Raw genomic sequence first — 27,811 nt, 5'->3', positions numbered from 1 at the left:
GGTGCTGGGCTGTGGCTGCCCCAGGGTGCAGGTGGGACCCCTGGGAGGGACCCGCTGGGGCCATCCCGCCGCTGTCGCCAGAGTCCCCCGATGGCACCCGGCAGGTAGCGTGGGGCAGGGGGTCCTGGCTGGGCTGGGGGCTCATCCTGCCGTGGCATGGAGCTGCATCGCATCCCCCCTCGCTTTGTGGGGCAGCTGCCAAGGGCGAAGCTGCCGCGTGCCGGGAGCACGGTGGGACCAGGAGCCGGGAGCTTATCCCTGGGGTAAGCAGGGGGGTTTGGGCATCCTGCCCGGCCCCTCCTGTGGGGACGAGCCTGGGGCTGAGCTGCTGGCACAGGGTGGATGGGGAGCCCCACATCCCGGCGGGGCGGCTGCTGAGGATCCCTTGAAGTCTCCACTGAGCAAGCGCGGGCTGCGGTCACTGCCCAGAGCCCCACGCTGTGCTCCACATCCCCCAGGTGCCATGATGGCCACAGTGGTGTTGGGCTGGGGCACGCGGTGGGAGAGGAGGAGGGCTGGGGCCAGGGGCATGGGGTGTCCTGGGCTGCTGGTAAGGCCAGCGTGTCTCTGGCGCTGTGGCTGCCTCATGGCAGCACACCGGAGAGTGCTGCAGCGCTGGGTGCTGCAGAGGGGCTGGCGGCCCCTCAGGGAGTGTGCGGGTGGCGGGAGCGCGTCAACTCTGACTTCAGCAGTGCCGGGAGGAAGGAGGGCAGGAAGCGGGGGTGGCTGGAGCTGCACGGGTGCTTCCTTCCCACCGCAGCACGGTGCACTGCAGGCAAGCCCAGGCAGGGCTCCCTCCTCCCTGGCAGCCCCTCGCACCCCTCTGCATGCAGGGCAGCGATGGGGGTCCCACATGGGAATGGGGATGTGCCAGCAGTGCAGTGGGGCTCGCTGGCAGTGTCCTGCAGCACCACTGTCCCCAGCAACGAGGCGGATGCTAGCCGGGGGTCACAGGCCAGGGGTTTAAAAATAACCTGCTGTGAATGCCCGGTGGGGCTGGGGCCATGGCCGTGGCCGGCACACAATCAGAGGAAATGCGCCGGCTTCAAGCATTGTTTCGCTGCAGACGCTCGCTTCCTCCGTCCTGCCGCGGGGACGCTGCTTTCGCCAGCACAAAGGGACTGCGACATGGGAGCACGGCCTCCCCAGCACCCAGTGAGGTGTGGGTGGCACGGGCATAGGTGGCTGTCCCCCAGCTCCCCCTCCCCGGGCCAGGCATGTGCAGCCTTCCCGGGGTCCCTGCTCAGTGTGGTGGAGCGAGGAGGGGGCTCTGCGGTGCAGACCCCCCTGCCTTATGGCCGTATCCTGCTCATGCTGCTTTCCCTGCACCCACTCTGGCCTCAATGTTGCCCACAAGTGGTGTGTGGGCAGAAGATGGGGATGGGAAGGGGGTTCCCTGCTGTTCATGGTGCTGTTCGTCCCTCCTGCTGGTGTGCCGTGGCCGGTGGCCCCCGGGCAGCCTGTGCCACCCTGACGCATGCGCCTGCAGGTATGCCACCACGCAGAGTGCCGGCAGCTGAACCGCAGCGGCCCCCTCAGCTTGTGTGAGCTCTGCGACAGCCGCCTCCATGGCGCCATGCACTTCGACGGCCACATTCGCTTCGACCTGCCCCTGCAAGGTGAGCCGGGCTGGATGCGGCCAGCACCGCTGCTCTTGGTGGCTCTGTGGCAACGGGATGTGCCTGGGGCTGGCATGGTGCAGCAATAGGAATGGGTTGCACTTGGGGCTGGTGCAGCACAGGGATGGCAGTGGGATGCAGCTAGAGCCAGCATGGGGCTGGGGGCCCTGGCACAGCTCAGCTCAATGCCCATTTGCAGGCTCTATCCTGGCCCGCAACATGTCGACGCGCTCGTGTCCCCCACGTACCAGCCCCGCCTCTGATGTGGAGGAGGAGGAGGAGGGACCAGTGGATAGCAGAGGGTGAGCCCCCGGCCCTGCATGTCCCCAGCCTGTCCCCAGCCCGCAGCGTCCCCATCACTCTGCCCACCCTGTGCCCGCAGGGAGCGGAGGAGCTCGGCGCTGAAGCTGCCCAAGAAGAAGGCTTGGCGCAGGCACACAGACGTAAGGCACCAGCCCCTCTCCTCGGGGCACTCTGTGGGGCAGCGGCATGGCCCTGGTGGGTGGGAGGGACCCGTGAGCAAGCGGCTGCCACCTCCCCCCAGGACCCCAGCAAGGAGTGCTTCACCCTGAAGTTTGACCTCGGTGTCGACATCGAGGCAGAGATCGTGCCAGCCACGAAAAAGAAGTCCCTGGGGTGAGTCTGCCAGGGACGGATGCAGGGATGGATGCGGGGACAGATGTGGGGACAGATGTGGAGCTTGTGTCCCTGCAGGGAGGTGCTGCTGCCGGTCTTTGAGAGGAAGGCGATCGAGCCAGGCAAGGTGGACATCTACCTGGACCAGTCCCACACACCGCTTTCCCTCCAGTTCGAGGCGTACCGCTTCGGGGGGCACTACCTGCGGGTGAAAGGTGGGGTGGGGGCCCGGTGGGAGTTTCGGCCAGCCCAGGGCTCCCGGGGCACTCTGACCACCTGATGCTCCCACAGCCAAGCCTGGGGATGAGCTGAAGGTGGAGCAGGCAGCGCAGGACGCCAGGTCGGCCAGCCTGCCCATCCTGCACCCCGTCAGCACTGCCATGCTCCTCGGGACAGCGCCAGAGCTGGTGCCCGCGTGCCGGGAGGGCATCGACAGCCTGGTGAGTGCCAGTGCCAGCCCCAGGGGGATGAATCGGGGAGGGAGTGGTGGGGTGCAGGATTCCCCCATAGCCATCCTTGCTGGGAAGATGAGGACGTGGGGCAGCAGCACGGCGTCTCCTGGATGGCCTTGTGTGGTGTGGGCTGAAGCCCCCCCCCCAAGAGCCAGTTTGGCTCCTGGCTGTGCCATGCTGGCTGTGCCATGGTGGTGGTCCATGGGCAGCGCCCTGTGCCAGGCATGGCAGCTCAGCCAGTGGCACGGGCCCTGCGGCTGTGCCACGTACAGGCTGGCACTAGAGCAAAGGCAAACAGCAGCCCCAGGGGCCCCAGCAGTGGCAGCCGCTCAGTACCGCCCCAGCCCTGGGGCTCGCCCTGGCCGCCAGCCCTCCTCTCGCCGCAGTGCCAGGCAGCTGCCGAGCACAGCTTGGTCCTGCCCTGTGGACCCTGGCCCCAGATAAGGCGTGGGGCCGGGCTGGCCGCCACTCCCCGTGGGAGCAGGCTGCCACGCTCGTGGGGAGCGGTGGCGGGGGTGCCGGCGGGGGGGACGCGGTGCTCGGCCCCACACCGGCAGCCCTTGAAGGTGGCAAGCTGGCCATGTGGCCAGGGCTGGTGGCCACCCGCGTCCAGCACTATGATGCCTGGCTGCAGGACCGGCACAGCCCTGGCGGGGCAGGGGGGGCAGCGGGCACCCAACTGCCCCCACAAGGGTCTCTGCCCCGGCCGCCTTCCTGGGGGCAGGTGGCAGCCGAGCCACACCAGGGCGATGGGGCTGGCAGCGGACAGGGCACCTGGGGACGCAGCAGCATGGTGAGTAACGGGGATGGTGCCTGCGGTGGCTCTCCCCACCTGGGACTGGGGACGTGGCAGGGCGTAGAGCCGTGCCAGCGGTGGTGGTGGCAATGTGCCACGTCCCGTGGCTCCGTGGCAGGCGGGGAGCCCTGGCTCTGCTGTCCTTTGTGCCGGGGGCCAGGAGATGGCAGGGGCCATGTCCCAGCATGGCTGGGATATGGATATGTGGGGAGGCAGCAGCCGGTGCAGCGGTGCCTGGGCCGGCAGGAGCCGCTTGGCCATGACCCAGCTCTTGCGGCCGGCCGGGGGTGCTTTGATCTCTGCCGGTGAATTGTTTGGCTCTGGTTAGCTTATCTGGCGAGGAGGGAAATTAGGTTTTCGGCACTGGCCCCACCTCCTTTTGTTTCGGAGGAGTCCGGCCACTGCCTGCCTGGCTCCGCCATCCGAGCTGGGAGCGCGGCTGGGCGGGCAGCTTGGCGAGGTTGCTGCGCCCCGTGGGATGCCCTGAGGCCCCACACTGCTGGGGCCGCTTGCGCACGACCAGCTGGGCTTGGCCAGGCAGCACCCGGGGCCGACGCCCCCGGGATGCAGGTAGGCAGGTCAGTGCGGGCAGGGGAGCATGACCGGGGGGATCCCGCTGCCCAGGGGTGCCATCTAGGTGTCTGTCTGTCCCACGGGTGCTCGAGGTCAGCCCTGCGGTGGCATCGCGCTGCGCCATGCCGCTGTCCCCATCCTGGTGGCCGGGGGATGCGGTGTCAGGCGGTGACCCGGGGGGCACCGGCTGTCCCCACCGCAGGCTCCAGGCCGGCGGAGGAAGAACATGACAGAGTTCCTGGGGGACACCAGCATCTCTGGCCCTGAGCCGGCCCCCCACGGCAGTGGTTCCCTGCCCACCAATGGCACCGACACCTGGAAGAACCGCGCCGCCAGCCGCTTCAGTGGCTTCTTCGGCTCCGGCACTGGTGCCGGCTCCTTCGGGCGGGTAGGTGGGACATGGACACAGGGTGGGGGCGTGGGAGCTACCCGCAGCAATGCTGGGGAGCTGGGATGGGTCCCCCTGGGGCTTGAGCCCCCCCAGCTCTGCAGGCAGGGTGAGGGGTTCTGTGGCGCGTCCCTGCCGGCCCCCCACCCAGCCGCTCTGCCCCGCGCTTTCGGCCAGGAGACTGAGAAGCTGGAGCAGCTAGCGAACAGGCTGCACGCCTACAGCACCTTCGGGCTGCCCAAGCTGCCGCCCCAGCTCCGCTTCGACCGCGACTCCTGGGAGGAGGATGGGGATGAGGCAGGGCTGGCACTGGAGGACAGCTGGCAGCAGATCATCCGGGGCACGGAGGTAGGGCCAGGGGGGCTGGGGGGCCACGGTGGCTCTGCCCAGCCACCAGCACAATGCTGACACTCAGCCCGGCAGGCCCTGTCGCGCCGGCAGTGCCACCAGCAGGAAGCCATCTGGGAGCTGCTGCACACTGAGGCTACCTACATCCGCAAGCTCAAAGTCATCACCGATGTGAGTGCCGACGGCAGCCATGCCGCAGCGGGGGGCCAGGGGCTGCGGCTGCACCCCACCGGCTCCCCGCTCTGTCCCTGCAGCTCTTCCTCTGCTGCCTGCTGAACCTGCAGGAGTCAGGGCTGCTCTGCGAGGTGAGCGGTTGGGAGGCTGCGTACCCCCGGGTTGGGGATGGGACCCCAGTCTGGCCACGCTGGCAGGGCCAGGGGGCCGTCCCCGCACAGCTACCTGCCTCACCCCACAGGTGGATGCCGAGCGGCTCTTCGGCAACATTGGGGAGATCATCCGGCTGCACCGTGAGCTGTGGCGCAGTGTCATGGCCCCGGTGCTGGCCAAGGCGCGCCAGACCGGGGCTCTGCTCGACCCCATTGACTTCCTTGATGGCTTCAAGATGGTGAGTGGGGACCCCATGCCACAGGAGGGGGCCATGCTGTGCCGCACCCAGCGGTGACCTCTCCCTGCGCCCCCCCCCAGTTCGGCTCCCTCTTCAAGCCCTACGTGCGGTACTGCATGGAGGAGGAGGGCTGCATGGAGTACATGCGGGCATTGCTGCGGGACAGCGAGCTCTTCCGCGCCTACGTGACGGTAAGGGGAGCAGGTGGGGGCTGGGGCCAATACTGGGGCCGGTGCCAGGTCTGACGCCTGTGTGCTGCAGTGGGCTGAGAGGCACGAGCAGTGCAGCCGCCTGAAGCTGAGTGACATGCTGGTGAAGCCCCACCAGCGCCTCACGAAGTACCCACTGCTCCTGAAGTCTGTGCTGAAGAAGACAGATGACCCGCGTGCCCGCGATGCCGTCGCTGCCATGGTAAGGGCCCAGGGGCATGGGGTGACTGGGCGAGGTGTGGGGTGGTCCCCCCTGGCCCCTTGCACCCACCACCCCAACTGCAGATTGGCTCTGTGGAGCACTTCATCAACCACGTCAACTCGCGGATGCGCCAGCGGCAGGAGCGGCAGCGCCTGGCCGCCATCCTTGACCGCATCGACGCCTATGAGGTGGTGGAGGGCAGCACGGACGAGGTGGACAAGGTAGGCTGGGCATGGCGGAGCTACTATGCCATGCCACCCTGTGTCTTGCCACCCCATGCCATGCCATGCTACTCAATGCCACCCCAAGCCATGCTACCTCATTGCCATGTCATACCACCCAATGCCATACCGTGCTATGCCACCCCATGCCATGCTAAGCCACCCCATGCCATGCCATGCCATGCCATGCCACGCTATTCCACCCAATGCTGTGCTTGGCGCTGATGCTGGGGGCTCCCGGCAGCTGCTGAAGGAGTTCCTGCGGCTGGACCTCACGGCCCCCATCCCCGGCACCTCGCCGGAGGACACCCGGCAGCTCCTCCTTGAGGGCAGCCTGCGGATGCGGGAAGGTAAAGACAGCAAGGTGAGGACCGCGGGGGACGGGGAGCCTTGGCCCTGGCCCCTGCCCACCCGCCCCCACTCGCCACACTGGCTGGTGCCCACGGCCCCGCTCTTGCCCCCAGATGGACGTCTACTGCTTCCTCTTCACTGACCTCTTCCTCATCACCAAGCCCCTCAAGAAGGCTGAGCGCACCAAGGTGGTCCGGCAGCCCTTGCTGGTGGACAAGGTCATCTGCCGGGAGCTCAGGGACCCAGGTGAGTGGCGGTGGGGGTGACGGGGGCTGTGGGGGGGGTCCCTGGGTGCTGCTGACAGCCCCTGCCTGCAGGCTCCTTCCTCCTCATCTACCTGAACGAGCTGGGGAGTGCCGTGGCCGCCTACACCTTCCAGGCCAGCGGACAGTCGCTGTGCCGCAGCTGGGTCGAGGCGGTGCGCAACGCCCAGGTGAGGGGCATGGGGGGTGGGCGGGGGTCCCACCAGTGCCTCGTGCCTCTCTGATGCCTCCCTGTCCCCAGAACTTGCTGCAGCGGCTGCGGCAGCGCCGGCACCTGGAGGAGAAGGAGGACGGCGAGAGCGGCGCCTCGGCTGCCAGCTCACCCACTGTCCTGCGCCACGGCAGCGCCAGCCCGGACTCACAGCGGTGGTAGGGAGTGGGAGGGGGGCCCCGCACACCCCCTGGCCCAGTGCAGCCCCCTCCTCACTCTGTTGCTCCCGCAGCCCCTCTGACAGCTCTACTGAGACCCTCGCCATGGTGGCGGCAGACGGCGGCGACGAGCTCTCCTCCCCGGACTGGGACGCGGGGCCCTTCGGCTCAACCTCAGACGGCTCCTCTGTCAGCACTGGCACCTCTGCCGACACCCCCACCTCCACTGAGACCCCCACCCGGGAGCTGCCTGCGGGTGCCCTGCCTGTACCCCTGCCCCATGGCGCAGCCCCCCAGGCCGGCGGCTGCCGCTCATCCTCCATCGACAGCGCCTATGGCACACTCTCACCTGCCTCCATGCGGGACTTTGGCCAGCAGCCGGAGGGGGTGGCCGAGGAAGGGCGGGAGCCCCTTCTGGCGCCCCCAGCCCCGCGGCCCCCCTCGCCCCGGCTGCGCCGCCGGATGCCCGTGCAGCTCCTGCCCTGCCCGGCCAGGGTGCTCAAGTCCAAGTCGGAGGCCAGTCTGCCCCAGCTCCTGCCCCCTGGCCCCCCAGCCACCCTCAGCCAAAGCCGCAGCCTCTCCGACCTCTGCGCCAGCTCTCCCCGGACTAGCCAAGCCCCTGTCCCCCTAGCCACCCCTGGCAGCAGTGGCAGCTCCACCTCTGAGCTCTCAGAGCCAGTGGAGAGCCCGGCGTCCCTCCCAGGGGAGCTCGGTCGCAAGACCCTGCCCACTGCCCACCGGACCCTCTCGGACCCGCAGTCAGCACAGCACCGCAAGCTGACGCTGGCACAGCTCTACCGGATCCGGACCACGCTGCTGCTCAACTCCACGCTGACTGCCTCGTAAGTGTGCTCCTGCCCGCACGCTCCTGGAGGATGCTCCAGCCCTCCCGGGTGCTCACCAGGGACCAGGTCCTGGCGCTGAGGGCATCTCCACTCTGTGCCTTTCAGGGAGGTCTGAGAGTTGCTGGGGCGGCAAGGATGGACGCATGGCTGTGCCGAGGAGCTGCTCCCGCTTCTAACTGTAGTGCAACGCTGGGGCCGGGCAGAGCAGGCACTAGGATGCCCTGCCGCTGGGGATACGGATGGGGATGCAGACCGGTCCCCTCGGCGAGGACGTGCCCTGGGCAGGTCGGCATAGGGCTGCCCGCTTCTCCCCAGAGTGGGGATGGACACGGCACGTGGCTTGCACCGAACCCTTGTCTGCAGAGACGAGGGTTGTCGATTGGGGCCCAGCCGTACCAGTGCTGGGGGGGGCTGTAGGGCAGCTCCAGTGGGCAAGGAATGGATGATGACGGTGGTGGTGGTGAGTGGGGAAGGTGCTGAGAGGGATGCGGTACCCAGAGTGGGGTGCTGCAGGCACTGTGGGGAGGAGGCTGAGGGTGGTGGTGGTGGGAGGGGATGGGGCTGGGATGGGACGGGTGGTGGCCCCAGGGTCTGGTGGGGGCAGGGTTTGCCCTGTGGGGTGGGATGGGCGGCAGCAGACAGCAGCACCCAGGGCTGAGCGTGGGAGCTGTGGGGGGACGTGGCAGCAGCCGGAGTGCTGGCTGCCCTCCCCTACTGGGCTGTGCTCCGTGTCCCGGCTGAGCAATAAACCCAGCTGGTGCACACTCGTGCCTGCCTGGCCTCTCCTTCAGCTGCAGCAGCACCCCATGGTGGGCAACACCAAGGGGGCATGCGGCACGACCGAGGAAGCCCCGCAGGGGCAGACACCACGTCCAGGCTGGGGGTGGCTCCAGCCTTGTGCCCTGGGCCTCAGGGTGGGGATGGAGCCCTGGGGAGGGGTGTCAGTGCTGCTCCCCGCACCCCCTGTGTACCCCTGGCCACGGTGGGTCCAAGCCAGCAGGAACGGTAGGGCGGCGCCTGGGCGGCCTGTGGCACGGTGGTACGGCGGCACAGGTTCCTCCCACACCCAGCACTCCCGTTATGTGGTTTCACACCCCCTGGACTCATTTCCAAAAAAGCATTTCCTCCTGCTGCGGTTGGGCGTAAAAGCCTGTGTGGGGAGGGCTGGCACTCACTCACCACGCGTTGCGTGCTGGCGGCAGCAGTGATGGGGTGCCGGGGCACCCTGCCCAGGCGCTGAGCTGCCCCAACACCCCACTGCGCCCACCGCCCTGGTCCCCTCGACGCCCCGGCATGACCCAGCCGCGTTGGCCACAAGGATGAAGCGCTGCTGCCCCGGGGCAGCTTGGGTGAGTGCAGCGGCGCCGGGGTCCTGTGGCCCCCTGGCACCAATTGGGGGGTGCCCCAGGGCTGTGGCCATGGGGGGTCTGGAGGTGGGGCAGGGGTAAGCCCAGTGCCAAGTGTGCTGAAAATGCTCGTCCTCCTGGCTGAATGCCTTGAACTGGGGTCTACTTCGCTGAAAAACCTGCAGCATGACACGGCCGCGGGGGCTGTAGGCATGGCACAGCCATGAAGACTGCAGGCACGGCCACAATGTGCCCATGGGAACTGTGGGCTCAGCCACAGGGCTGCAGGCAGGGCATTGCCATGGGAATTGGCTGTGCCAGCAGCCTGCGGCCACGGGTCAGGGCTGCCGGCGGTGGTGGCTGCTGGGGGCCATCCCGGGGCTAGGCAGGTGGCTGCCCTGGCACACAGGCAGCAGGAGCAGAGGCCTCACCGGGGCCACGTTAAAGGCAGGGTGGCGCTTGCGCGACACAGGAAGCAGTGGCTCTCCCCACCCCACAGCCAGCGGTGGGGTGGCATTGGTGCTCACGGCTCCCCTGCCCGGGGGGCACCTGCTCCCTGTGCCAGGGAAGGGGGCAGCTGCCTGCTTGCAGGCAGGGTGCGCAGGCAGAGCCCCACCATGGGAAGGTCGTGCCTCGGCGGTGACTCAGACGTGCCGCTGGCGGCCGAGGCAGAGGCCCCAGTCTGCCGGCAGCACTCTGCAAGCGGGGCAGCCCATGCGCGGTTTCCAGTCTGCCAGTGGCGGAAGGTTTAATAGAAAATGATTCAGCTGCTGTAATCGGGGCCATCGTGGCTGGGAAATCCAGCCCCCAGCGAGGAATCCCCTGGCTCCCTGCCCGCGCTGCCACAGCCCTCCCTGGCCCCCAGGTCCCTTGCCTTCCCTGGGGTGGGGGGTGCTAGCTTGGGCACCCCCTCGCCGCCCCCGCTGGGGCTGTCTGCGGAATGGGGCTCCCCTGGGTGCAGTGCCCGGTGCCTCGGGGCGGGGGAGCGGTGACCTAGTTTGGGACGCACGTATGAGGCGCGATAGCATCGGGGAGAGCGTGAGCCAGGCACAGCTTCCTCTCTGGGAGGAAATCGCCTCCTCTGCGAGGGAGATAAACCCCAGGGAAGTCAACGCCAGCAGCGTTAACCCTCCCGTGCCTGGCTGCTGACACCTACCCAGGCTGGCGATCCCATAGGCAGGAGCACCAGCACTGCCGGCGGCCCGTGTGCCCAACTCCCTTGTCCCTGTCCCCAGGGATGCAGCAAGGGGCAGGTTGTCGAGCATCCCGGCCCTGCTCCCCAGCCAGCCTGGTGGCACAGTTTGCAGAACACACGAGAGGCACCCGACAGCAGGTCCCTGGGCACAGGGGGTTGCACAGTGGCCTCTGCAGCATGTGTGCCCCATGGCGCCAGCAGGAAGCTGCTTGCTCCGGTACAGTGGGGAAAGCACAGCGCAGGGGCTGCCGTGGGGCATTCCCAGCCCTGGGGCCACACACCCACACAGCTTTGGGGCACGGGGCCTGGGCTCCAGCTGTCCTGCCTGGCACAGGCACTAGTGTCCGCACAGCACTGGGTTGGGCTTGGTTCTGGCTCCAGCAGCCCAGTGTGTGTGGCTGGAAGGGTGGGGAGGACAGTGCGAGGGCTGCCCCCCATGGGTGTACAGCTTCTGGGGTGCGCTGGCTGCCTGCATCCCTGCCCTCTCCCTGCCCACAGGTGATCCTGGCAGCGCTGTGGCTGGCAGCAAGTAAATCACAGCCCCCGGGGTGCCAGGACCACGCCATGCCATCAGGGCAGCGGGTTCTGGTGCGGCCACCCACCCGCCTGCGGAGGCACACCACCAGACCCCCCTGCCCCGCTGGCATGAACTGGATCGAGGGGGCTCGCCTGTGCTGTGCCCACTGTCCCTCAGGTGAGAGCAGCCCGGCCCATGTGGCGTGGCACAGCATGCTGTGGCACACCAGACACACCACCCCAGGTGGCAATGCTCCCTGTCACTCCACTGTCCCCACAGGGACGTTCCTGAAAAGGCCCTGCTCGAGCCACGGCAACGACAGCATCTGCTCTGCCTGTCCCACCGGCACCTTCCGTGCCCAGCCCAACACCTTCCCTGAGTGCCAGGCTTGCTACGAGTGCGACCGCCAAGGTGAGCAGGTGGCGTGCTGCCCATACCACACCATGCTGTGCCATACTACGTTGCACGGTGCTGTGCCGTGCCTCTCACCGCCTGTCTTCTGCAGCTTTCCAGAGCGTGCTGAGCAACTGCTCGGCCACCAGTAACGTCGCCTGCGGCTGTGAGCCCGGCCACTTCCGTGACTGCCTTGACAAGCACTGCAGCGACTTCCGCTGCCAGCAGTGCCAGCCCTGCACTGGGCGGCTCATCCAGCGTCCCTGTGAGTGTGGCTCGCTAGCCCACAGCGTGTCCCCACCGGCTGTGCTGCCTCTGGCTGTGCCGCCTTGCCTGATGCCCGCTCTCTCCCCAGGCTCGGAGGCGCAGGACACCCTCTGTGGCAGCTGTAAGCCTGACTTCTACGCTGAGGGTGGCGAGTGCCGGCCATGCCGCACGTAAGCGCTGACCCTCCCTGTGCCCCAGCCGGGGGCACGTGCGGGGCCCGCAGCATGGTGCAGCACAGCGCCCACGGCTCCCCTCTCCTTGCAGGAGCGCCCCGGAGACGTGCGGCAAGGAGTGCCAGCGGGCGTGCGGCGGCAGCAGCGGCCAAGGTGCGGGGTCGGCAGGGCTGGGTGCGGCAGCACGGGGGACACCGTGTTGGCCGGCTGACAGGGATGCTCCTGCTCCTCCTTGCAGGCTCGGGGCTGGAATACATCCTGCTGGCGCTCACCGGGCCCCTCTTTCTGGGTGCCCTCGCCATCTACCACAAGAGGAAGCGGCTCTGGCACGATGCCCCGGCAGGTGGACCCCTCCCTGTGGTGCGGGCGGTCACTCCCATGGCCGGGGCTGCAGCCACGCCATGGTGCCAGGTCAGTGCCTGGCAGCGGGACAGCCTGTGCTGGACCCAGTCGTGCTCCCCTTGGGTGACGGAAGGTGCCACTGGCACGGCGAGGCAGAGCCCCGAGCACCGGGCCTTACTGTGGGAGCAGCCCAGTGGCACGGCACAGCCAGGCGGTGAGGTGGAGCCCCCTGCCCCCCCGGAGCCCCGTGGCGCTCTGCTGCAGGGCAGCCAGCTCTACACCGTCATCGATGCGGTGCCAGTGCGGCGCTGGAAGGAATTCATGCGGGTGCTGGAGCTGCGGGAGGCGGAGATTGAGCTGGTGGAGCTGGAGGTGGCTCATATCCGCGACCAGCAGTATGAGATGCTGAAGCGCTGGTGCCAGCAGACCAGCGCCACGCTCGACCGTGTCTTCACCGCCCTGGAGCGCATGGAGCTGGCTGGCTGTGCTGAGGCACTGCGCCAGAGCCTGCTGGCGGGCCACTGACCCCCCTGGCACAGCCACCCTGGCAGAAGGAGGTCCCAGCGCCTCCCTGGCTTGCCAGGCGCCTCGGCTGAGCCATACCCCTAAGTATTGTTACTTATGCCGTGTAGACATTTTATGTCAGTTTTATGTCCCCTCCCTGCCTGCCTGCCCCTCCTATTTATGTCCCCCTGCTCCCAGGGCCGGGGGGGACCCCGCACCCTGGCACACTGGCTGCCCGGCCGCTCGCAGGACGAGCGGGCGCCGAGCCTGCCGTGAACCCATGGGATAGTTCTCGAGGCCGCCCGCTGCCGGGCGCGCCTGCCCCCGCCCCAATAAAGTGGCATGTTCTCTGTCCACCGGCCCTCAGCCCTTCTTCCTGGGGCTGCACTGGCCCAGCCGAGCACTGGGGCACCGCTGGCATCAGGGCCACCACTGGTGATGTGGCCACCACAGGCGATGGGGGCGATGTGGGTGATGGGGGCGATACGGGCGATGGGGACATGGCGGTGGGCGCAGCGCAGTGCAGGCAGGGGGGTGGCATGGGCAGCCCCAGGAAGGCGCGGGGCACTGCTGGCGGGGTTTATCGTTTTAATCGCTGGAAAGGCAGGCGGTCCAGGGCAGAGGCGAGCCAGGAGCCGGCCTCGAGCGGCTCCAGAGGTGGGAGGGGCAGGAATGGAGGCGGGCGCGCCGCAGCCGCAAGAGTGAGCGGTGGCAGTGGGGATCACGGGGAGCCAGGCGGCGCGGCGTGCCCAGCCGCAGAGGTCGAGCCGTTCGGCACGCGAGGAGCCAGGTGCCCCACGCTGTGGCAGCTCGCTTTGCGAAGGGCAGCATGGGGTCGTGTCGGGCTGGCAGCGGCGGGATGGGCCCTACGGTTGCCTGGGGCGGTGGTGGGGGCTCCTCTGGGTCATGCTACGCAGCCATCCGCGGCGGGAGGAGGGTGCCGAGGCATGTCCCAGTCCATGGTGGGACCTGCCAGCCTCCTCCCGCTGCGAAGAGCCAGGGTGCGGCATTGCGTGGCTAGTGCTTGGCTATGTCCCCCTTCTTGAGGATGATCTGCCGCTGCCAGGGCGCCAGCTTTGTCTCATCGTACCCGAGAGTCCTTAGCTTTTCCGACTGTTCCTTCTCCTTCTCCTCCTCCTCCCGCTTCAGCTTCTCCTGCTCTTTCCTGCTTGGCAGCGGAGGGCACAGGGCGCCACAGTCAGCAGAGCCACCGTGCCCGTCTGCCCACCCAGGGAAGGGGCTTGCAGCACTCACCGTTTCTGCTCCCTGCGAAGGCAAAGGGAAGAGCGGGGTTAGCAGCGGTGCAGGGGCGGCCGGACAGTGCGGCATCCCCCAGCCCCGGCTCACCTCTCCTCCTCCAGCTTCTTGCGCAGGATGTCCCTCCTCCAGGCCGGCATGCTGGCCAGGCGTGCCTCCTCCTCCTTCTCCTGCAACAGACGCCTGTGTTACTAGCACTGCCGGGAGCCCACCCTTGCTGCTGGCACTGCAGGGCAGTGGCATCGCCCTGGTGCGTGGCACCACATCCCGCTGGCGGCCAGGCTGAGCTGTGCTCCCGGCCTGGCACTGGCGGGGGCTCGCCAGCACATGACTTGCTGAGGTGGCCCCTCGCCGCCTGCCTTCTGCCGGCGCAGGGAGGAGGAAGGAGTGTGTGGCGCGGCCAGCCCTTCGCAGCACACCACAGCTTTATTGCACTGACACGCAGGGGCCCACGCTGCCCCGGCACCGCAAACGCCACACCAGAAGGGAGCACAGCCCCAGTGCTGCATCCCCTGCACAACACACAGCCACGGCAAGCGGCACACCGCAACCTCGGCCCAGGGCTGCGCAAACCAACACCAAGCCCTCCACCGAGCCGAGCCGCCGCACTGCCAGAGCCGCAGAGGCGGCTGAGCACACCCAGACACCAGGTCCTGCTGCCCCCGGCTGCCCCCGGTGCCTGCTCCCGGCCAACCCTGCGCCACACCGCTGGCACAGCCCGCAGCATCCCACTGGGCTCAGGTGTCAGACATCTCCGCCTCCTTCTCCTTCCAGAAGGAGAAGCTGCGGTCGATGAAGCGGCAGACATCCTCCTCACTGAACTCGCCCAGCTCCAGCACCGGCACTGGCAATGCTGGCCCCTCCCCTCCCAGGGCCACCGCGGGGGGCTCTGGCAGGCTCTCCACCACCGCAGCGGGGCCGTCCCCAAAAAACTCCTGCGCAAGGTCCTCAAAGCCGTCGAGCCAGTGGCGGTGGCCGGCCTCAACCCGCTCCAGCACGGCACGGTGGAAGCGGCGGACGCGGTGCCAGCTGTGGCTGCCCAGGCGGTCAAACATCTCGTAGCAGAGGAGATGGCGGAAGCGCCGCTCCTCGGGGCTGAGCGGCATCTCCAGCAGCTGGAAGTAGCCCAGCATGAAAAGGTCGAGTGGGAGGCTGTCGTGGGGCATGGGCGAGCCACCGACATGGGGTAGGAAGTGCTGGGGCCAGTACAGCACCGCAGTGCGACTCAGCCGCCGGATCTGCCGCCCCGGCACCTGGCGGGCGACGCTCCTCCAGCGGGCCAGCAGCCGCCCCGCCCCTGGCCGCTGCCTCCCCAGCCACCGCGGCCGCTCCTCCCCGGGCACCGCCGCCAGCGCCCACTTCTTCCAGTGCTCCAGGAAGAGGAAGACGGCGCGCTCCTTGCGTGCCTCAGCATGCTGCCGCGGGCTGCTTGGCTCTGGTGGCACTGGTCGGCTCCACCGCCGTGCCCCATCCCCGTACTCCTCCTCCAGGACAGGCCGGCGGGTGCTGCCGTGGGGCTGTGCCCACTTGCGCTTGGTGACCCTGGGGAGGGGTGTGGGGGCCCCCCCTGGCCCCTCATAGTTGGCCTTCAGGCTGCGGACGGAGACGCCACAGCCCAGGATCTCGCGCCAGGCATCGTGCTGGGCGCTGGGGCCACCCACCGTCCCCCCTGCCCTGGGGCCCTCCCAGCCCCCCAGGATGGCCGGTGGTGCAGCTCTCCTCCTCGGCAGCGTGGGGGGCTGGCTGCCGCAGGCGGGCGGGTCCTTGCGGGCAAGGGCGAAGCGCTGGGGCGCTGGGGTGGCAGGCAGCGGCGGGAGCGGCAGCAGCTCCTCCTCCGGCCGCCCTGGCAGTGGCTGCACCAGCTGTGCCTCGTGCATCACCCGCAGGCTCCCCAGCTGCCTCTCCAGGTGCCGCACGTCCTCCTCCCGCATCGGCTGCCCGGCAGGTCCCGGCGTGCCCCCGCGGGTGGGTGGCCCACGCCGGCACGGGGGCGGCGAATGGCTCCCGGGCTGCGGCGGGAAAGAGGGCAAAGGGGCTCTTGAGGCCACGCTGTGCACACCTCCTGCCACTGCCGCTGCGCGCGGCACCCCTGGGGCACGACACCCCTGCATGCAGGTGGGGTGGTCCCCCGGCGCGGCCGGGAGCCAGAGGCGATGCCACGCATGCCGTCTCGCCAGGTCCTGAGCCGCTGGGCCATGCCCGCACTGCGCCGCGCTCGCCACCATAGCACGTGGGACACCCCTACCTTGCGCCGCTGCTCCTCTTCTTCCTGCATGCGGAGCTGCAGCTTGCGCACCATCACCTGCCGCTTCCACTCAGGGATGGGCCGGCCCTGCTCGTCATGGCTCGGCACCAGCGCCTCCACCTCCACCGCCGCCCCAGCACCCGCCGCCGGCACTGGCGAGCTCCCATTCAGCACTGGCTCTGGCGAGCCCCCTGCCAGGCAGCGTGGCGGCCTGGCAGCCTCAGGGGTGGCCGGTGGGGTGGGTGTCCTGGTGGGTGATGGGGAGGACACTGGCGACTCTGCCTGTGGAGGAAGGAGGGAGGGAGTGTGGTGGGCGCCTGCCGTGCTGCGCCATGCCGTGCCACCATCATCCCTGCCCCCCACCACCACCTACATTGGCCCCTGCCTGGCCACTGCCAGAGAAGATGGTGGTGAAGCCTTTGCTCTGCGGCGTCGGCTTGAGGCTCTTCCCAGCCTTGATCTCAGCCAGCAGCTCCGAGTTGTCACCGGTGGGGGACATCATGTTGAAGGACTTGGTGCCTGGGGGGAGGCAGGGTGGGCAGTAAGGGCCCCGCTGCCGGCAGCAGCCCCCCCGCCCAGCTCCCCCGCTGGCTCATGGGGCATGGGGGTGGCTGGGTGGCTGTCTGACTGCTCCCCACACCCGGGAGCCCCTGGGTCACCCATCGGAGCAGCATCCCAGCACCCAGCCCCCCCAGATCCCTTGGACCAGCACCCTGGCACCAAGCCCCCTGGGTCCATGGGATCCTGCCAGACCAGCACCCTGGCACCCAGCTCACTAGGTCCATTGGAACAGCACCTCAGCACCCAACTCCCTGGGTCCATGGGACACCATCGGAGCAACACCCCAGCACTCAGCAGCCTGACACCAGCTCTCCAGGTCCATGCGACCAGCATCCCAACACCCAGCTTACTGGGTCCTTGGGACCCTGCTGGAGCAGCACCCAGCATCCAGCTCCTCTGGCCCCAGCCCCGAGTGCCACCCACCCCACAGCACTGTGCTGCGATAGCAGTGATCTGCCTGTGGAGGGATGGGCCCGTGGCTGGCAGCAGCCCTGGCACAGCAGGATGGCCCCGTGCCACCTCACTGGGGGCCGTGGACCCCCTACACTCCCCCCGCAGCCCCCAGCAGCGACGCACCGGCAGCCTGAGCCAGCCCCACTCCCAGCCCTGAGCCCCAAGGGCTGCATGGCACTGGCACCAGGGCACGGCAGTGCCCCCGGGGATGCCCGCACCGCTGCTCGTGCCACCCGCCCCGCGAGCACCCACCGTCTGTGGTAGCCATGCGCGGGTCCCTAATGGCCCATGGTGCTGTGCCAACGCAGAGCCCCCTCCCTACCGCTGGTGCCCACAGCTCGCCCTGCTCGGCTGTGCCGTGCCGGGGCCAGACGGCTGCGGGTGCTGAGGGGCCAGCGGGGCGCGTGCGCTGCCATCCAGTGCCGGCTGAGACCCCCCAGCCCAGGGAGCCAGCGCTAATAAAGCAGGCGCTGAGCGGTGGCCAAGCCCGCCGGCTGCAATCAGTGGCGGGGGAGCGGCCGGTGCGCTCACGTGGCGGGGTCACGCTGGCCGGCTGAGCGCAAACAAAGGCCCTCTGTGTGCGGGGCAGGCAGCGGGGCCGTGGGGGCCGCGGGGGGCAAGGGGGGTCCAGCCGCCTGCCCAGCCCTGCCAGCCCTGCCCGGCGGCTTCGGCAGCCCCGCGTCAGCGCTCAGGACGCCCGCGTGGCACGCCAGCCTGGCAACGCAGCAGCGAGGGCTCGCCAGGCAGGAGGACTGCGGGCAGCTGCCGGCCCCGGTGGCCATCAATGCCCCGTGGCTCTGGCGCGGGACTGTGCCGGGTCGGGCCCCTCCGGCCGTGCCCCGTGCCAGGGCACCCCCTGAGCAGGGAAAAGCATGGGGCTGCGGTACTTACTCTTCATCTGCCTGAGCGCCTTTCCTCCTAGGGGGAGAAGCAGAGAGGCGGCGCAGGGCGCGTGGCAGAGGAAGGATTTGGCCACCGCGAGACAAGAGAGAAGAGAAGCGGCCAGCAGTGAGAGCAGGCGGGGGCGGGCGGGCATGGGGGCCCCCGCGCCGACACCGGAGGAGAGAAGGACAGAGAGGCCGTCAGGAGCCACATGGACGGAGTGCCACAGGAGGAGATGCGCCAGGGCTGCTGGCGCCACAGTGCAGCCAACGGGACGGTGCCCGGGATCGCTCCCTGTGCCCGCCCGGCGCCCTGCCACTTACTTCCCGTGGAGGAGGAGGAGCGGCGGGGGCCGGCGGGGGTCTCAGCCGGCGGTGGCGGTGGCGGGGGCGGTGGGCAGGCAGCATCGGGCAGTGGTGGCGGTGGCGGTGGTGGTGGCAGCTCAGTGCCAGGCTTGTTCTCCCCATTCCGCATATTGTCCGCAGAGATGGGCAACGCCTGAAAGAGAGCGTGGGCAGGCATTGCCCGGTGCTGGTGCCAGTGCCGGTGAGCCGTGTGCAGGCTCGTGGCTCAGGGCCGGGGGCTGACCTCCTCACTGTGCGCCATTCGCCGGGGACCGGGCTGCTCAGCCGTGCCGTGCCCCAGGTGCTTGTAGTAGTCGCCGGTGCTCGGCTGCTTGCCGAAATTCCTCGACCGCCTGGTGGAGTCGGCCCGGCGCAGGCCCTCGGGGCTGCTCTCCCGCGACTCCAGCTGCAATGGGGAATGCAGCTCAGCGCAGCCATGCCCGGCTGTGACCAGGGTGGCTGTGGGGCAGAGCCATGGCGGAGCGTGGCCATGCCACTGGTGCCTGTGAGGCAGATGCCAGGCTGGGGAGATGGCCGGTGCATGCCCCAGGGGTCTGCTTGGCACGAGGCTGCACCAGGGGCTGCATGCTGGGGAGGCAGCATGCACCGTCGGTGCCAGGCACTGTGACCCCATAGCCTGTGCCCAGGAGCCTTGATGAGCCTACCCCAGGATAACCCCCTGGGAACAGGAGTGCCGAGCCCCGGCCCTGCAGATTACCAGGAGCTTATCACCCGTGGGGCTGGGGCCCGGTTCCAAACTCCCTCTGAACAGGGCTCTCAGGCAGTGCAGCCTCAGCTCACCCTGGCACATACCACAGCGGCTTTGTGGGTTGTGCTGCTGAGCACTGGCGCTGCAGGGGGCTGTGCCCGCTCCCCGGTTTTGGGGTGCCACAGTGGCATGGCCCCGCTCCCCGTGCCAGGGGCCCCACTATTTGCATTTCCCCATGTGCCACCTCCAGCCGTGGCATTTGCTCGCCGCCACTGCCAGCCCCAGCTAAGTCAACAAGCACCAGCTCAGCACTTCCTGCTCCGACTGCCGTGGACGCTGTGCCAAGCCTGGCTGCCACTCCAGCAGCCCCAGCCCTGGTCCAGCACAAGGGTCTGTGCCACTCAGCCTCACTGCATGGAGCGCCTGCACCACGCTGGCACTGGGCTGGCACACACCTGCACCTCCTCAGGGCAGCCTGGCTCTGTAGCCCCGGGCAGGGCTGCTCATTACCCTGGTAAGCACTAACAAGCCAGGGCCATGCACAACGAGCACAATGGGGTCCTGAGCCCCACACGGGCCTGGCACACACTGCTCCATCCCACGAGACCCCATCCCACATGCCCCCGTCCCCTGTGGCGCTAGGCTCTGCTAGTGCCCCAGCCGTGGCTGAGCACTGGACTCCCATGCCTGCTGCCTTGGCGAGAGCCATGGCAGGGGGTCAGGGCAGCCCCAAGCCCACCGTGTCCCTATGCCCCCCTGGCCTGCCCCGGGGGGCTGCACCCCTCTTACCTGTGCACGCCCGGCTGAGCCCTCTCAGCTCCTGGCAGCGCCGGCTGTGCCACCCGACACCTGCAGCGCAGGCGACACTGGAGCCGGCCGCTCGGGTTACAGCCTGCGCAGCCGCCCACGCCCAGCTCGGCGTGGTGCTGGTGGCATCGCCAGGGCCACGTGGGCGCAACTGCAATGGCCAGCCATGCGCCAGCCTGCACGGTGCCACCAGGTGCCCCAGCCGGCACGGCGGTGGAGCAGGACCACCCAATGCTGTGGAGGCACTGGAGCATCGCCAACCCCAGCTTGCTGCACCCAGTTGCACCCCAGCCCCCTGGTGCGTGCCAGTGTCATGGGCACGTGGCCTCAAGCCGGGGCTATCCCCTCCTGGTGCCATCAAGAGCTAACAGCTCCCCACGGGGGATCAGTGCCTGGTGGCACGCCCTCCCTGGGTGGCACATCCCCTGACCTGCATGGCCAGGAGCAGCTGTGCATGGTGCACAGTGCATGCGACATGATGCATGGTGCACACGGCGCAGGGGGCAGAGTGCACGGGGCCGTACCTTTCGGCGCAGTGCCTGGGTCTCCACATGCCGCAGATTGTTCTTGGCCCGCACGTAGATGTCGGCAGTGTGGGGGGCGGCGGGCGGCATGGGCGCGGGGTAGCCAGGGGGCGGCGGGGGCAGCCGGGCAGCAGGGGGTGGGGGCGGCGGCGGCGGGAAGGCGGGGGGCGGCGGCGGGGGGGGGCCTTCACCTGCCAGCCCCCGGCCCCGCGGCTGCATCTCGGGGTCCAGCATGTCCATGTACGCCTGCATGTCCACCAGCGCCGGCTCGGGCACCCCTGCGCAGGGGAGGGGCTCAGGGGGAGCTGGCCCCCCGCCCCCCGCCCCGCACCCCCCGGCCCTGCACTCACGGGTGGCAGGGGCCCCCGCGGGGCCACCCCTCTTCTCCCCGGTGCTGGATTGGCTGGAGTGGCAGGAGTCGTAGTTGGAGAGGGTGCTGGCGGGAGAGCCCACCTCGAAGCGCGCCTGGGGCACTGACGCTGTGGTGTTGGGCGACGACATGCCCGAGTCGGGCTGCCGGCACTCCCCGTCCGCTGAGGGGTCTCGTGACAGCACGCGGTGCTCTACGCTCTGCTGGCACAGCCATGCGGTCAGGCGGTGGGGCGGGAGCGGTGGGGCTCTGCATGCTCCCCGCGCGCTCGGCCACGGGATACCGCCGTACCATGTTCTCCACAGTGCGCAGGTATTGGGCGCAGTGGCCATGGCCATTGTAGTCGGCGAGGTCAGCCGCCGTGTAGCCATCCTGGTCGCGGATGCTGAGGTCGGCACCATTCACCACCAGGATCTGGCAGCACTGGGGAGAGGGGGAGCGCGTGGCAGGGCCAGAGGGCAGCCCCCCCACTCCAACGCCCTGCCAGCTGACGGCACCCACCTCCAGCTCGCCATTCTCAGCAGCGTCGTGCAGTGGCGTGCCGCCCCAGCCGTCGGTGGTGATCTCCCCACCATGCAGCAGCAGCCAGCTCAGCACCTTGGCGTGGCCGCGGCTGGCGGTGAAGTGCATGGCCGTGGCCCCCTCAGCATCCCGCTCCGACAGGCTCACCGTCGTGAAGCTCATCTGTGTGGGCAGGTGAGCTGAGTGCCAGCGCCACCAGCCCCACTTCGTGTCACCATGCTGTGCCACCACCCTGCCACGCTGTGCCCAGCCAGCACTTACCAGCCAGACGATGATGGTGTTGTGGCCCATCTGGGCGGCAGCATGCAGTGGGGTCATGCCGTCGTGGGCGCGCGCGTGGGGGTCAGCCCCGCAGTCCTGCACCAGGTACTGGACGATCTCCAGGTGGCCCTCCTGGCAGGCGAGGTACAGTGGGGTGGCCCCTGTCTTGGTCTGGGCACTCAGCGTGCTGCAAGCGGGGCACAGCTCCTGTCACCCACGGCCACCACCACTGGCAGCATGCTGGGATGGGGGTACGGGGGACACGTGGGTTGCAGCGACATAGGGACATGTGGGGGCACAGGGGACACACAGGACACAGGGGACATGCCCTGCTGGACAGGCAGGGCAGCGCCAGGGCTGGGTAGAGTGGGCAGAGTGGGAAGCATGGGCTTGGAGCCGTCCACCCCACGGCTCCCCCCTGGGTCCCTGCGCAGCCGCGGCTGCTGTGACGGGAGGTCACTAAGTTAATCAGCCTGCTTAGGCTAAGCTCCTTCCTCCGGCTGTTTTTGGACCCTGCAATTTAGCAGTATTTTAAAATAAGCAGCTTAGGCAGCACCGGCCGCAGGGGAGCCGGCGGGGAAAAGCCGACCTGCACCATTGCACTGCCTGGCCCCGCTGCCCCCACCAGCCCTGGTGCCTGGCATGGGCATCCCCCCGCCACCCCAGCAGGCCTTGGCATCGCCACGTCCTGCATTGCGCATCCCGAATTGCACAGCCCACATCCTGCATCCCAAAACCCATATCCCTGCATCCCACATCCCATAGCCCCATATTCTGCATCCTGCATCCCACATCCCACACCCCTGCCACGCAGGAAGCTGTTTTATTAAGTGCTCCATAAAAAAACCCTGTTGAATATTTAAAAAAGGAAGAGCAATAAATACTCTGCTCTGTTATCGCAACGATCGTGGGCCCTTAATAATTGATCCCTGTAACCGTGAGACGGGCCACAGCCAGCGCTGCCTTCCTGCCGTTCTGTGCCACAGGGTGCCTGCCCCACGGTGCCGCAGTGCTGGGCTGGTGTGCCACTGGGTGCTCCCCAAGCAGGGGCTGGGGCTGGAGCTGGGGTGGTGGAAGGCTGGGCCAGGGCGCAGGGGACGGCAGGGACACAGGCACACATTCAGCCCCTGATCGCCATTTCCCACTAATTGGGAAGGGGTTAAGCTACTTGGGCAAGTGCTGGTAAACTGCTTTGCCAGATGGCCATGACCCCACACCATACCAGGCTGCTGGCTGCTGGGGACCCTGCGGCGCCAGGGTGAAGGTGGGCTGGGAGCACCAGCAGCCCGTGGCAGCACCCAGCGGGTTGGATTTCGCGGCTGTAACAGAGCCTCTGGGCAGGCGCAGGGACGGGAGCGGGGCCAGCCCTAAATAATTCAGGGGGAAGGCAGCACCCGGCAGCAGAGCAACCCTAGCAAGAAGCGTGAAAGCCAAGGCAAGAGGGCTGCCGCCAGCGCCGGACCACACCGGGGCTGACACCGCGGGCACTGAAGGGGAGCCGTGGCTGGGCCAGGACTGGGCTGTGGGCTGCGGGGGGTTAATCCCCACAGGTGCCCGGGGCTGAGCCGGCACACCTGGGGCAAGGGGATAAAGGGCCGGGCTGGGGAGGCTGCTGGCAGCTGGTGAGCAGGGGCAGGCGCTGAGTGCCACGGGGATACAGGGACCCTTGCAATGGCCTCTGTGGTCCTGCCTGGTGGGAAGGCTGGGGGGCCCTGGGGTCGTGGCACCCGGGGACAGAGGGGTGCTGAGCTCCGGTTCACCCCCTGCTGCCTCGGGACCCCCTTGGATGCCGGGGAGCTGTGCACCCCCTCCCATCCGCAGCCCTCGAGCCCGCCGGGCACAGAGTGGGGTGACAGCACGTCCCCCTGGGCTCCACCTTGGCTGGGGCCAGGGGTTATTTCTAGCAGCCTCTGCCCCCCGCGGCAAATCAGATTAGGGGCGGCCTAATCGCCTGCCGCAGCCCCACAGTGAGGCTTGGCACCTTGTGCCTGGTGGGCTGCCGTGCTGCGTACCCCAGGGGACCAGCCCGGCCCCGGGTACCGCTCGGGAGATGAAGCAGGGACGTTGCCGCGGTGGTGCTGGCTGAGCAGAGCTGCCGCGTCTGGTGATGCCCGTGGCCCTGGCCAGGCAGAAAGGTTGCCTCCGGTGCGGGGAGCAGCCTCTCCTCAGCGGGCAGCCTAATCCATTTACATAACGGCGGGAGGACAAAGGCGGCTGTGTTATCACCCCGCGCCAGGAGCCCAGGGAACCGATCCGGCAGCCGGCGGCAATATTTCTGCCAGCACTTGCTGCTCTCCTGCTCGCCCTTTCTGGGCCATAAAGAAGGTGCAGCTGGCTGCCCGGCCTGATAACGCTGCCACGTTGCCCTTGGAGCCGGGGGATGAGGGTGGCTGCAGCATCCATCCCCAGCGCTGGCACCTTGCCCGGCGGCTGGAGGGAGGGATGGGGTAGCAGTGGGCACCCTGCTCCCCCACCAGCCGCTCTCCTGCTGGTAGGCCGGCGAGCCCCCCGGTGCAGAGCTCACCTCGCCCACCGGCAGCGGGGGCTGTTACCTGGGGCAGTGTCCCAAGAGGAGTCTCAGGGAAGGGAAATCCCCTTTGGCCGCGGCGTAGTGGACGGGCAGCGCTCCCGTGTCGGTGGCTGCTGTGGGGTCGCTGCCTCCGAAGCGGAGGAGCCAGTCGATCACCTCATGGTGACCGAAGCGGGCTGCCAGGTGTAGGATGGTGGCACCGGAGTTGTCTGTGTCCTGTGGGAGGAAGCGCGGCTGCTGTCGGCACCGGGGACCCGAGCCCCTCCGGCAAGGGAGCGTGTCTGGGGCCGGGGACCGCGGGTGGCCGCGAAGCATCCCCCAGCTGGGAGCTGGCCCCGGGGAGGGTGGACTGGCCGGGGCAGAGGTCCGGTCTGCACGGAGCAGGGCCGGAGGGAAGGGACGGGCCATCGGAGGGGCCATGGGACAAGCACGCCTGCCCTCCAGCGGGGCCTGCATCCACAGACAGCGAGTGCTGCACAAAGCCCGCCTTGTTCTGCCGGCGGCGGGCAGCCCCTGCCCGCGGGGGCTCGCCGCGGAGCCCCGCTGTGCCGCCGGCCCGGCCGCCCTCCACGCTCAGCGGGGCGTGGGCAGAGCTGGCCCCCGGCCAGGAGGCTGCCGAAGCGTGCTGACGCCGTCCTGCCCGCTTAATCCCCGCTCCCAGCCCCTCCGCCGCCTCCTCTTCCTCCGGCCCGTCACATGTCGTTAGCTCTCGGCCGGCCGCGGGGCAAGCCGCTTACCGCCCCGGTCCTGCCGTTGTGTAACCCCGGGAGGGGCCGGCAGCCCCGGGCACGGCTGCGGAGGGCCAGTGCCCCCCTCGGGGCTGAGCCCCGCCGGGATGCCGGGGGCTTTCCGGGTCCCTCGGCTGCCACCCACTCTGCACGACGGTGTCCCGCCCGTGCTGGCCGGGACCCCGGCTCGCCGGCGGCAGAGCCGGAGGGTCCACACGCGACCGTCGCCCCGCGGCGGCCGCCACCCGCGCGGGGCTGGGAAAGGCGTCCCCGGCTGCCCGCGCCCACGGGGCTCCTGCCCCCCGCGCCCCTCGCGCCCCGGCTCGCACCTGCACGCCGCAGCCCCCCTGCGTGAGCAGCCACTGGAGACAGGCGAGGTTGCCGGTGGCGGCGGCGTCGTGGGCCGGCGTGGCCCCGTTGCGCGCCCGCGCGTCCCCGCGGAGCGCGGCCTCGGCCGCCAGGTAGCGGAGGCAGGCGAGGCGGCCGGCGCGGGCGGCGTGGTGCGCGGGGGAGGCGCCCAGGGCGTCCCGCAGCCCCGGCCGCAGCAGCCCGGCCGCCCGCAGCCCCCGCAGCGCCTCCACGTCGCCCTGCCGCGCCGCCAGCAGCGCCCGCTCCAGCGCCATCCCGGCCCCGGCCCCGGCGGCCCCGGCGGCGGCCCCGGCCGCCGCTTGGCACTGCGCGGCGCTCCCGCCCCGCCGCCCCCCGGTCCCGCCGGCTCCTCCTCCTCCTCCCCCGGGGCCGCCCCTCCGCCCGCCCCGCCCGACGGCGCGGCGGCTGCCCGCTGCTTCTGCCCGGGACGCCCGCGTCGCTCCCCCCGGCCCCTGCCAGGGCAGCCGGGCTTTGCCGGGCTGCGGCCGGGACCGGGGGCCACCCGGACGACCCCCAGAGCCGCCCGTGCCCAGCTGCCGGCCCTGCCGTCCACAGCCCCGGGGAGCTGCTGCTCTCCCCCCGCCCCACGGGTGTCCCCTTCCCCGCACGCCGCCCGCCAACGCGAGAGGCGCGGCGGTGATTGGCTCCTCCGGCAGCCCCGACGTGCGCCTGCCGGTCCCGGCAGCACAGGCAGGAGCGGGGGGATGCTGGGTGGGCTGCCCCGCCTCCTCCTGCCGCGGGGGGGCCGGGATGGGCAGTGGGGGGCCCCGACTCCGCGGGAACGGACGGCGGAACCCGTGGGCAGCCCGGGCAGCGGCGGCGGTTACTCCGGGCACAGGCAGCGGGCAGCGGGCAGCGCGGGCAGGCTGGGACACCCCCCGCCGTCAGCACCGGGGACAGCGGCGGCGGTGCGCGTTCAGCACCGCGGACAGCGGCGCGGCCGCCCCGCCCGCCTGCCCTCCCTGCCCTCCCTGCCCTCCCTGCCTTCACTGCCCGCCCTGCCTCCCCTGCCCGCCCTGCCCTCCCTGCCCTCCCTGCCTTCCCTGCCTTCCCTGCCTTCCCTGCCTCCCCTGCCCGCCCTGCCTCCCCTGCCCGCCCTGCCCTCCCTGCCCTCCCTGCCTCCCCTGCCCGCCCTGCCCTCCCTGCCCTCCCTGCCCGCCCTGCCTTCCCTGCCCGCCCTGCCCTCCCTGCCCTCCCTGCCCTCCCTGCCCGCCCTGCCTCCCCTGCCCGCCCTGCCTTCCCTGCCTTCCCTGCCTTCCCTGCCCTCCCTGCCCTCCCTGCCTTCCCCACCCGCCTGCCCTCCCTGCCTTCCCTGCCCGCCCTGCCCTCCCTGCCCTCCCTGCCTGCCTGCCCTCCCTGCCTGCCTGCCCGCCCTGCCTTCCCTGCCCGCCCTGCCCCGCCGGCGGCCCGTAGTGGCGGCAGCGGTACCGGTGCCGGAGCACCATGTCCCCGCCAGGTGCCGCGCCACAGCCCCCCCGGCCCCCACGCCCCCCTCCTGCCGCCGCCGAGCTGCGCAAGATGAGAGCTCCGGCATGCCTGGCCCCCCCGCACCCCCGGGCCCCCCGCCCGCCCTCACCGCCCTGTCTTCAGCCCCTCATGGAGAAGCGCCACCGCGCCTACATCAACGAGAGCCTCGACCAGCTCAAAACGCTCATCCTGCCGCTGGCTGGCAAGGACGTGAGTGCCGCGGCCCCCCCGGCCCTGGCCTGCGTCCCTCCAATCCTCCTGGCCCATCCTGGCCAGGCCTGCCCCCCCCGGCCCTGGCCCGCACCCCCTCCATCCCTCCCCATCCGTCCCACCGTCCCTGTCCCCACCCACACCCCTGCCCGCGCTCGGCAGCAATCCATCACCGGCTGCTGAGGGCCATCGCCTCCACCCACCCCGCAACCCCTGGGCGCCCCATGGAGCGCTGTCCCAACCGGAGAGAGCCGCCAGCGAGGCGGGGAGGCTGCCCACCGCAGCCCGCGCCGGGGGTGTGCTTGCTCAGGCAGGTGCTGCGGCTGCCCGTGCCGGCCCGAAGGCCGTGGCCTCCGCGAGCCCCCGCGCAGGCAGGGCGCTCCCTGGGGCGGGCAGCGGAGCGAGGGGAGGTGAAGGTGAGGGGCCCGCAGCACCTCCAGGCTGAGCTGAGCCCCACAGTGGGGCGAGCTCTGGGGCACCTCCACCGCAAAGGCACCGTGACGGTGGAGGCTTCGCTGGGGCGCACGGCGGGCGGGCGGTGAGGGGCTGGGGGCGGTTTGTGAGCACCAGCCCTGCCAGCACGCCCCGCACTGCCGGGCAGCGGGGGCGCAGAGCCGCGACCTGCCCCGGCCGCTCACCGCCGGGGTGCTGCCGGCGTGCACAGGGCGGCAGGGCCGGGAAAGCTTCCCGGGCACGCCAGGCACCCGCCCGGTTGCCCGCAAGGGCTCCCGGTGACTAAGCACTTCTGCTTGGCACCCGCCGGGTCCTGGGCGCAGCCGGTCCCGCCTGGCAGCGCCACGCTGCCCGAGTCGGGGAAAGCGTGGCCGGGAAAACCGGCGGTGTGCCGGAAACCTCCCGCCAGGAAAACGCCGCCACGGGCGTCTCCCAGCCACCGTGGGGTCATCGCGGGGTGCGGCCATGACTCCGTGCTGGCGGCACCTTGCGGTGCCGTGGGGCGGTTTCGGCACGGCACGGCGCAGGGGGCTCGGGGGGCACCG

At 69.9% G+C, this 27,811-nt stretch overlaps 3 protein-coding genes across 4 annotated transcripts; 2 read left to right on the top strand and 1 right to left on the bottom strand.

The window, feature by feature from the left end:
- The first annotated feature begins 1,561 nt into the window (after positions 1-1,561).
- On the top strand, positions 1,562-8,322 carry PLEKHG5 (pleckstrin homology and RhoGEF domain containing G5). Its single transcript, XM_059829884.1, has 20 exons — positions 1,562-1,619; positions 1,819-1,921; positions 2,002-2,062; positions 2,164-2,255; positions 2,334-2,470; positions 2,547-2,695; positions 4,279-4,464; positions 4,642-4,812; positions 4,888-4,983; positions 5,067-5,117; positions 5,228-5,377; positions 5,458-5,568; positions 5,639-5,788; positions 5,872-6,009; positions 6,254-6,373; positions 6,474-6,606; positions 6,678-6,793; positions 6,865-6,992; positions 7,067-7,834; positions 7,943-8,322. Exons 1-20 carry the CDS (start codon positions 1,577-1,579, stop codon positions 7,950-7,952), a joined length of 2,913 nt encoding a protein of 970 aa, XP_059685867.1. The 5' UTR covers positions 1,562-1,576; the 3' UTR covers positions 7,953-8,322.
- Positions 8,323-9,156: 834 nt separating this feature from the next.
- On the top strand, positions 9,157-12,595 carry TNFRSF25 (TNF receptor superfamily member 25). The gene is made up of 7 exons (XM_059829880.1): positions 9,157-9,186; positions 10,877-11,072; positions 11,175-11,306; positions 11,401-11,553; positions 11,644-11,725; positions 11,820-11,881; positions 11,967-12,595. The coding sequence occupies exons 1-7, from the start codon at positions 9,157-9,159 to the stop codon at positions 12,593-12,595; spliced, it is 1,284 nt and encodes a 427-aa protein (XP_059685863.1).
- Positions 12,596-13,591: 996 nt separating this feature from the next.
- Positions 13,592-25,390, bottom strand: ESPN (espin). Of its 2 annotated transcripts, XM_059830067.1 has the most exons (15): positions 25,097-25,390; positions 24,062-24,255; positions 21,510-21,696; positions 21,228-21,410; positions 21,018-21,149; positions 20,734-20,926; positions 20,357-20,661; positions 18,561-18,722; positions 18,296-18,470; positions 17,982-18,008; positions 16,450-16,595; positions 16,077-16,358; positions 13,922-14,001; positions 13,829-13,840; positions 13,592-13,739 (listed from the first exon to the last, which is right to left on the bottom strand). In XM_059830067.1, the coding sequence occupies exons 1-15, from the start codon at positions 25,388-25,390 to the stop codon at positions 13,592-13,594; spliced, it is 2,520 nt and encodes an 839-aa protein (XP_059686050.1). The 2 variants fall into 2 exon arrangements, with proteins under 2 accessions (XP_059686050.1, XP_059686052.1); XM_059830069.1 differs by lacking the exon at positions 17,982-18,008.
- Between the last annotated feature and the right edge of the window lie 2,421 nt (positions 25,391-27,811).

This window comes from Gavia stellata, chromosome 27 (assembly GCF_030936135.1).
Source record: "Gavia stellata isolate bGavSte3 chromosome 27, bGavSte3.hap2, whole genome shotgun sequence".
Taxonomy (NCBI): Eukaryota; Metazoa; Chordata; class Aves; order Gaviiformes; family Gaviidae; genus Gavia; species Gavia stellata.
Note: the sequence above shows the minus strand (reverse complement) of the source record. Positions and strands in the feature narration are given on the sequence as shown.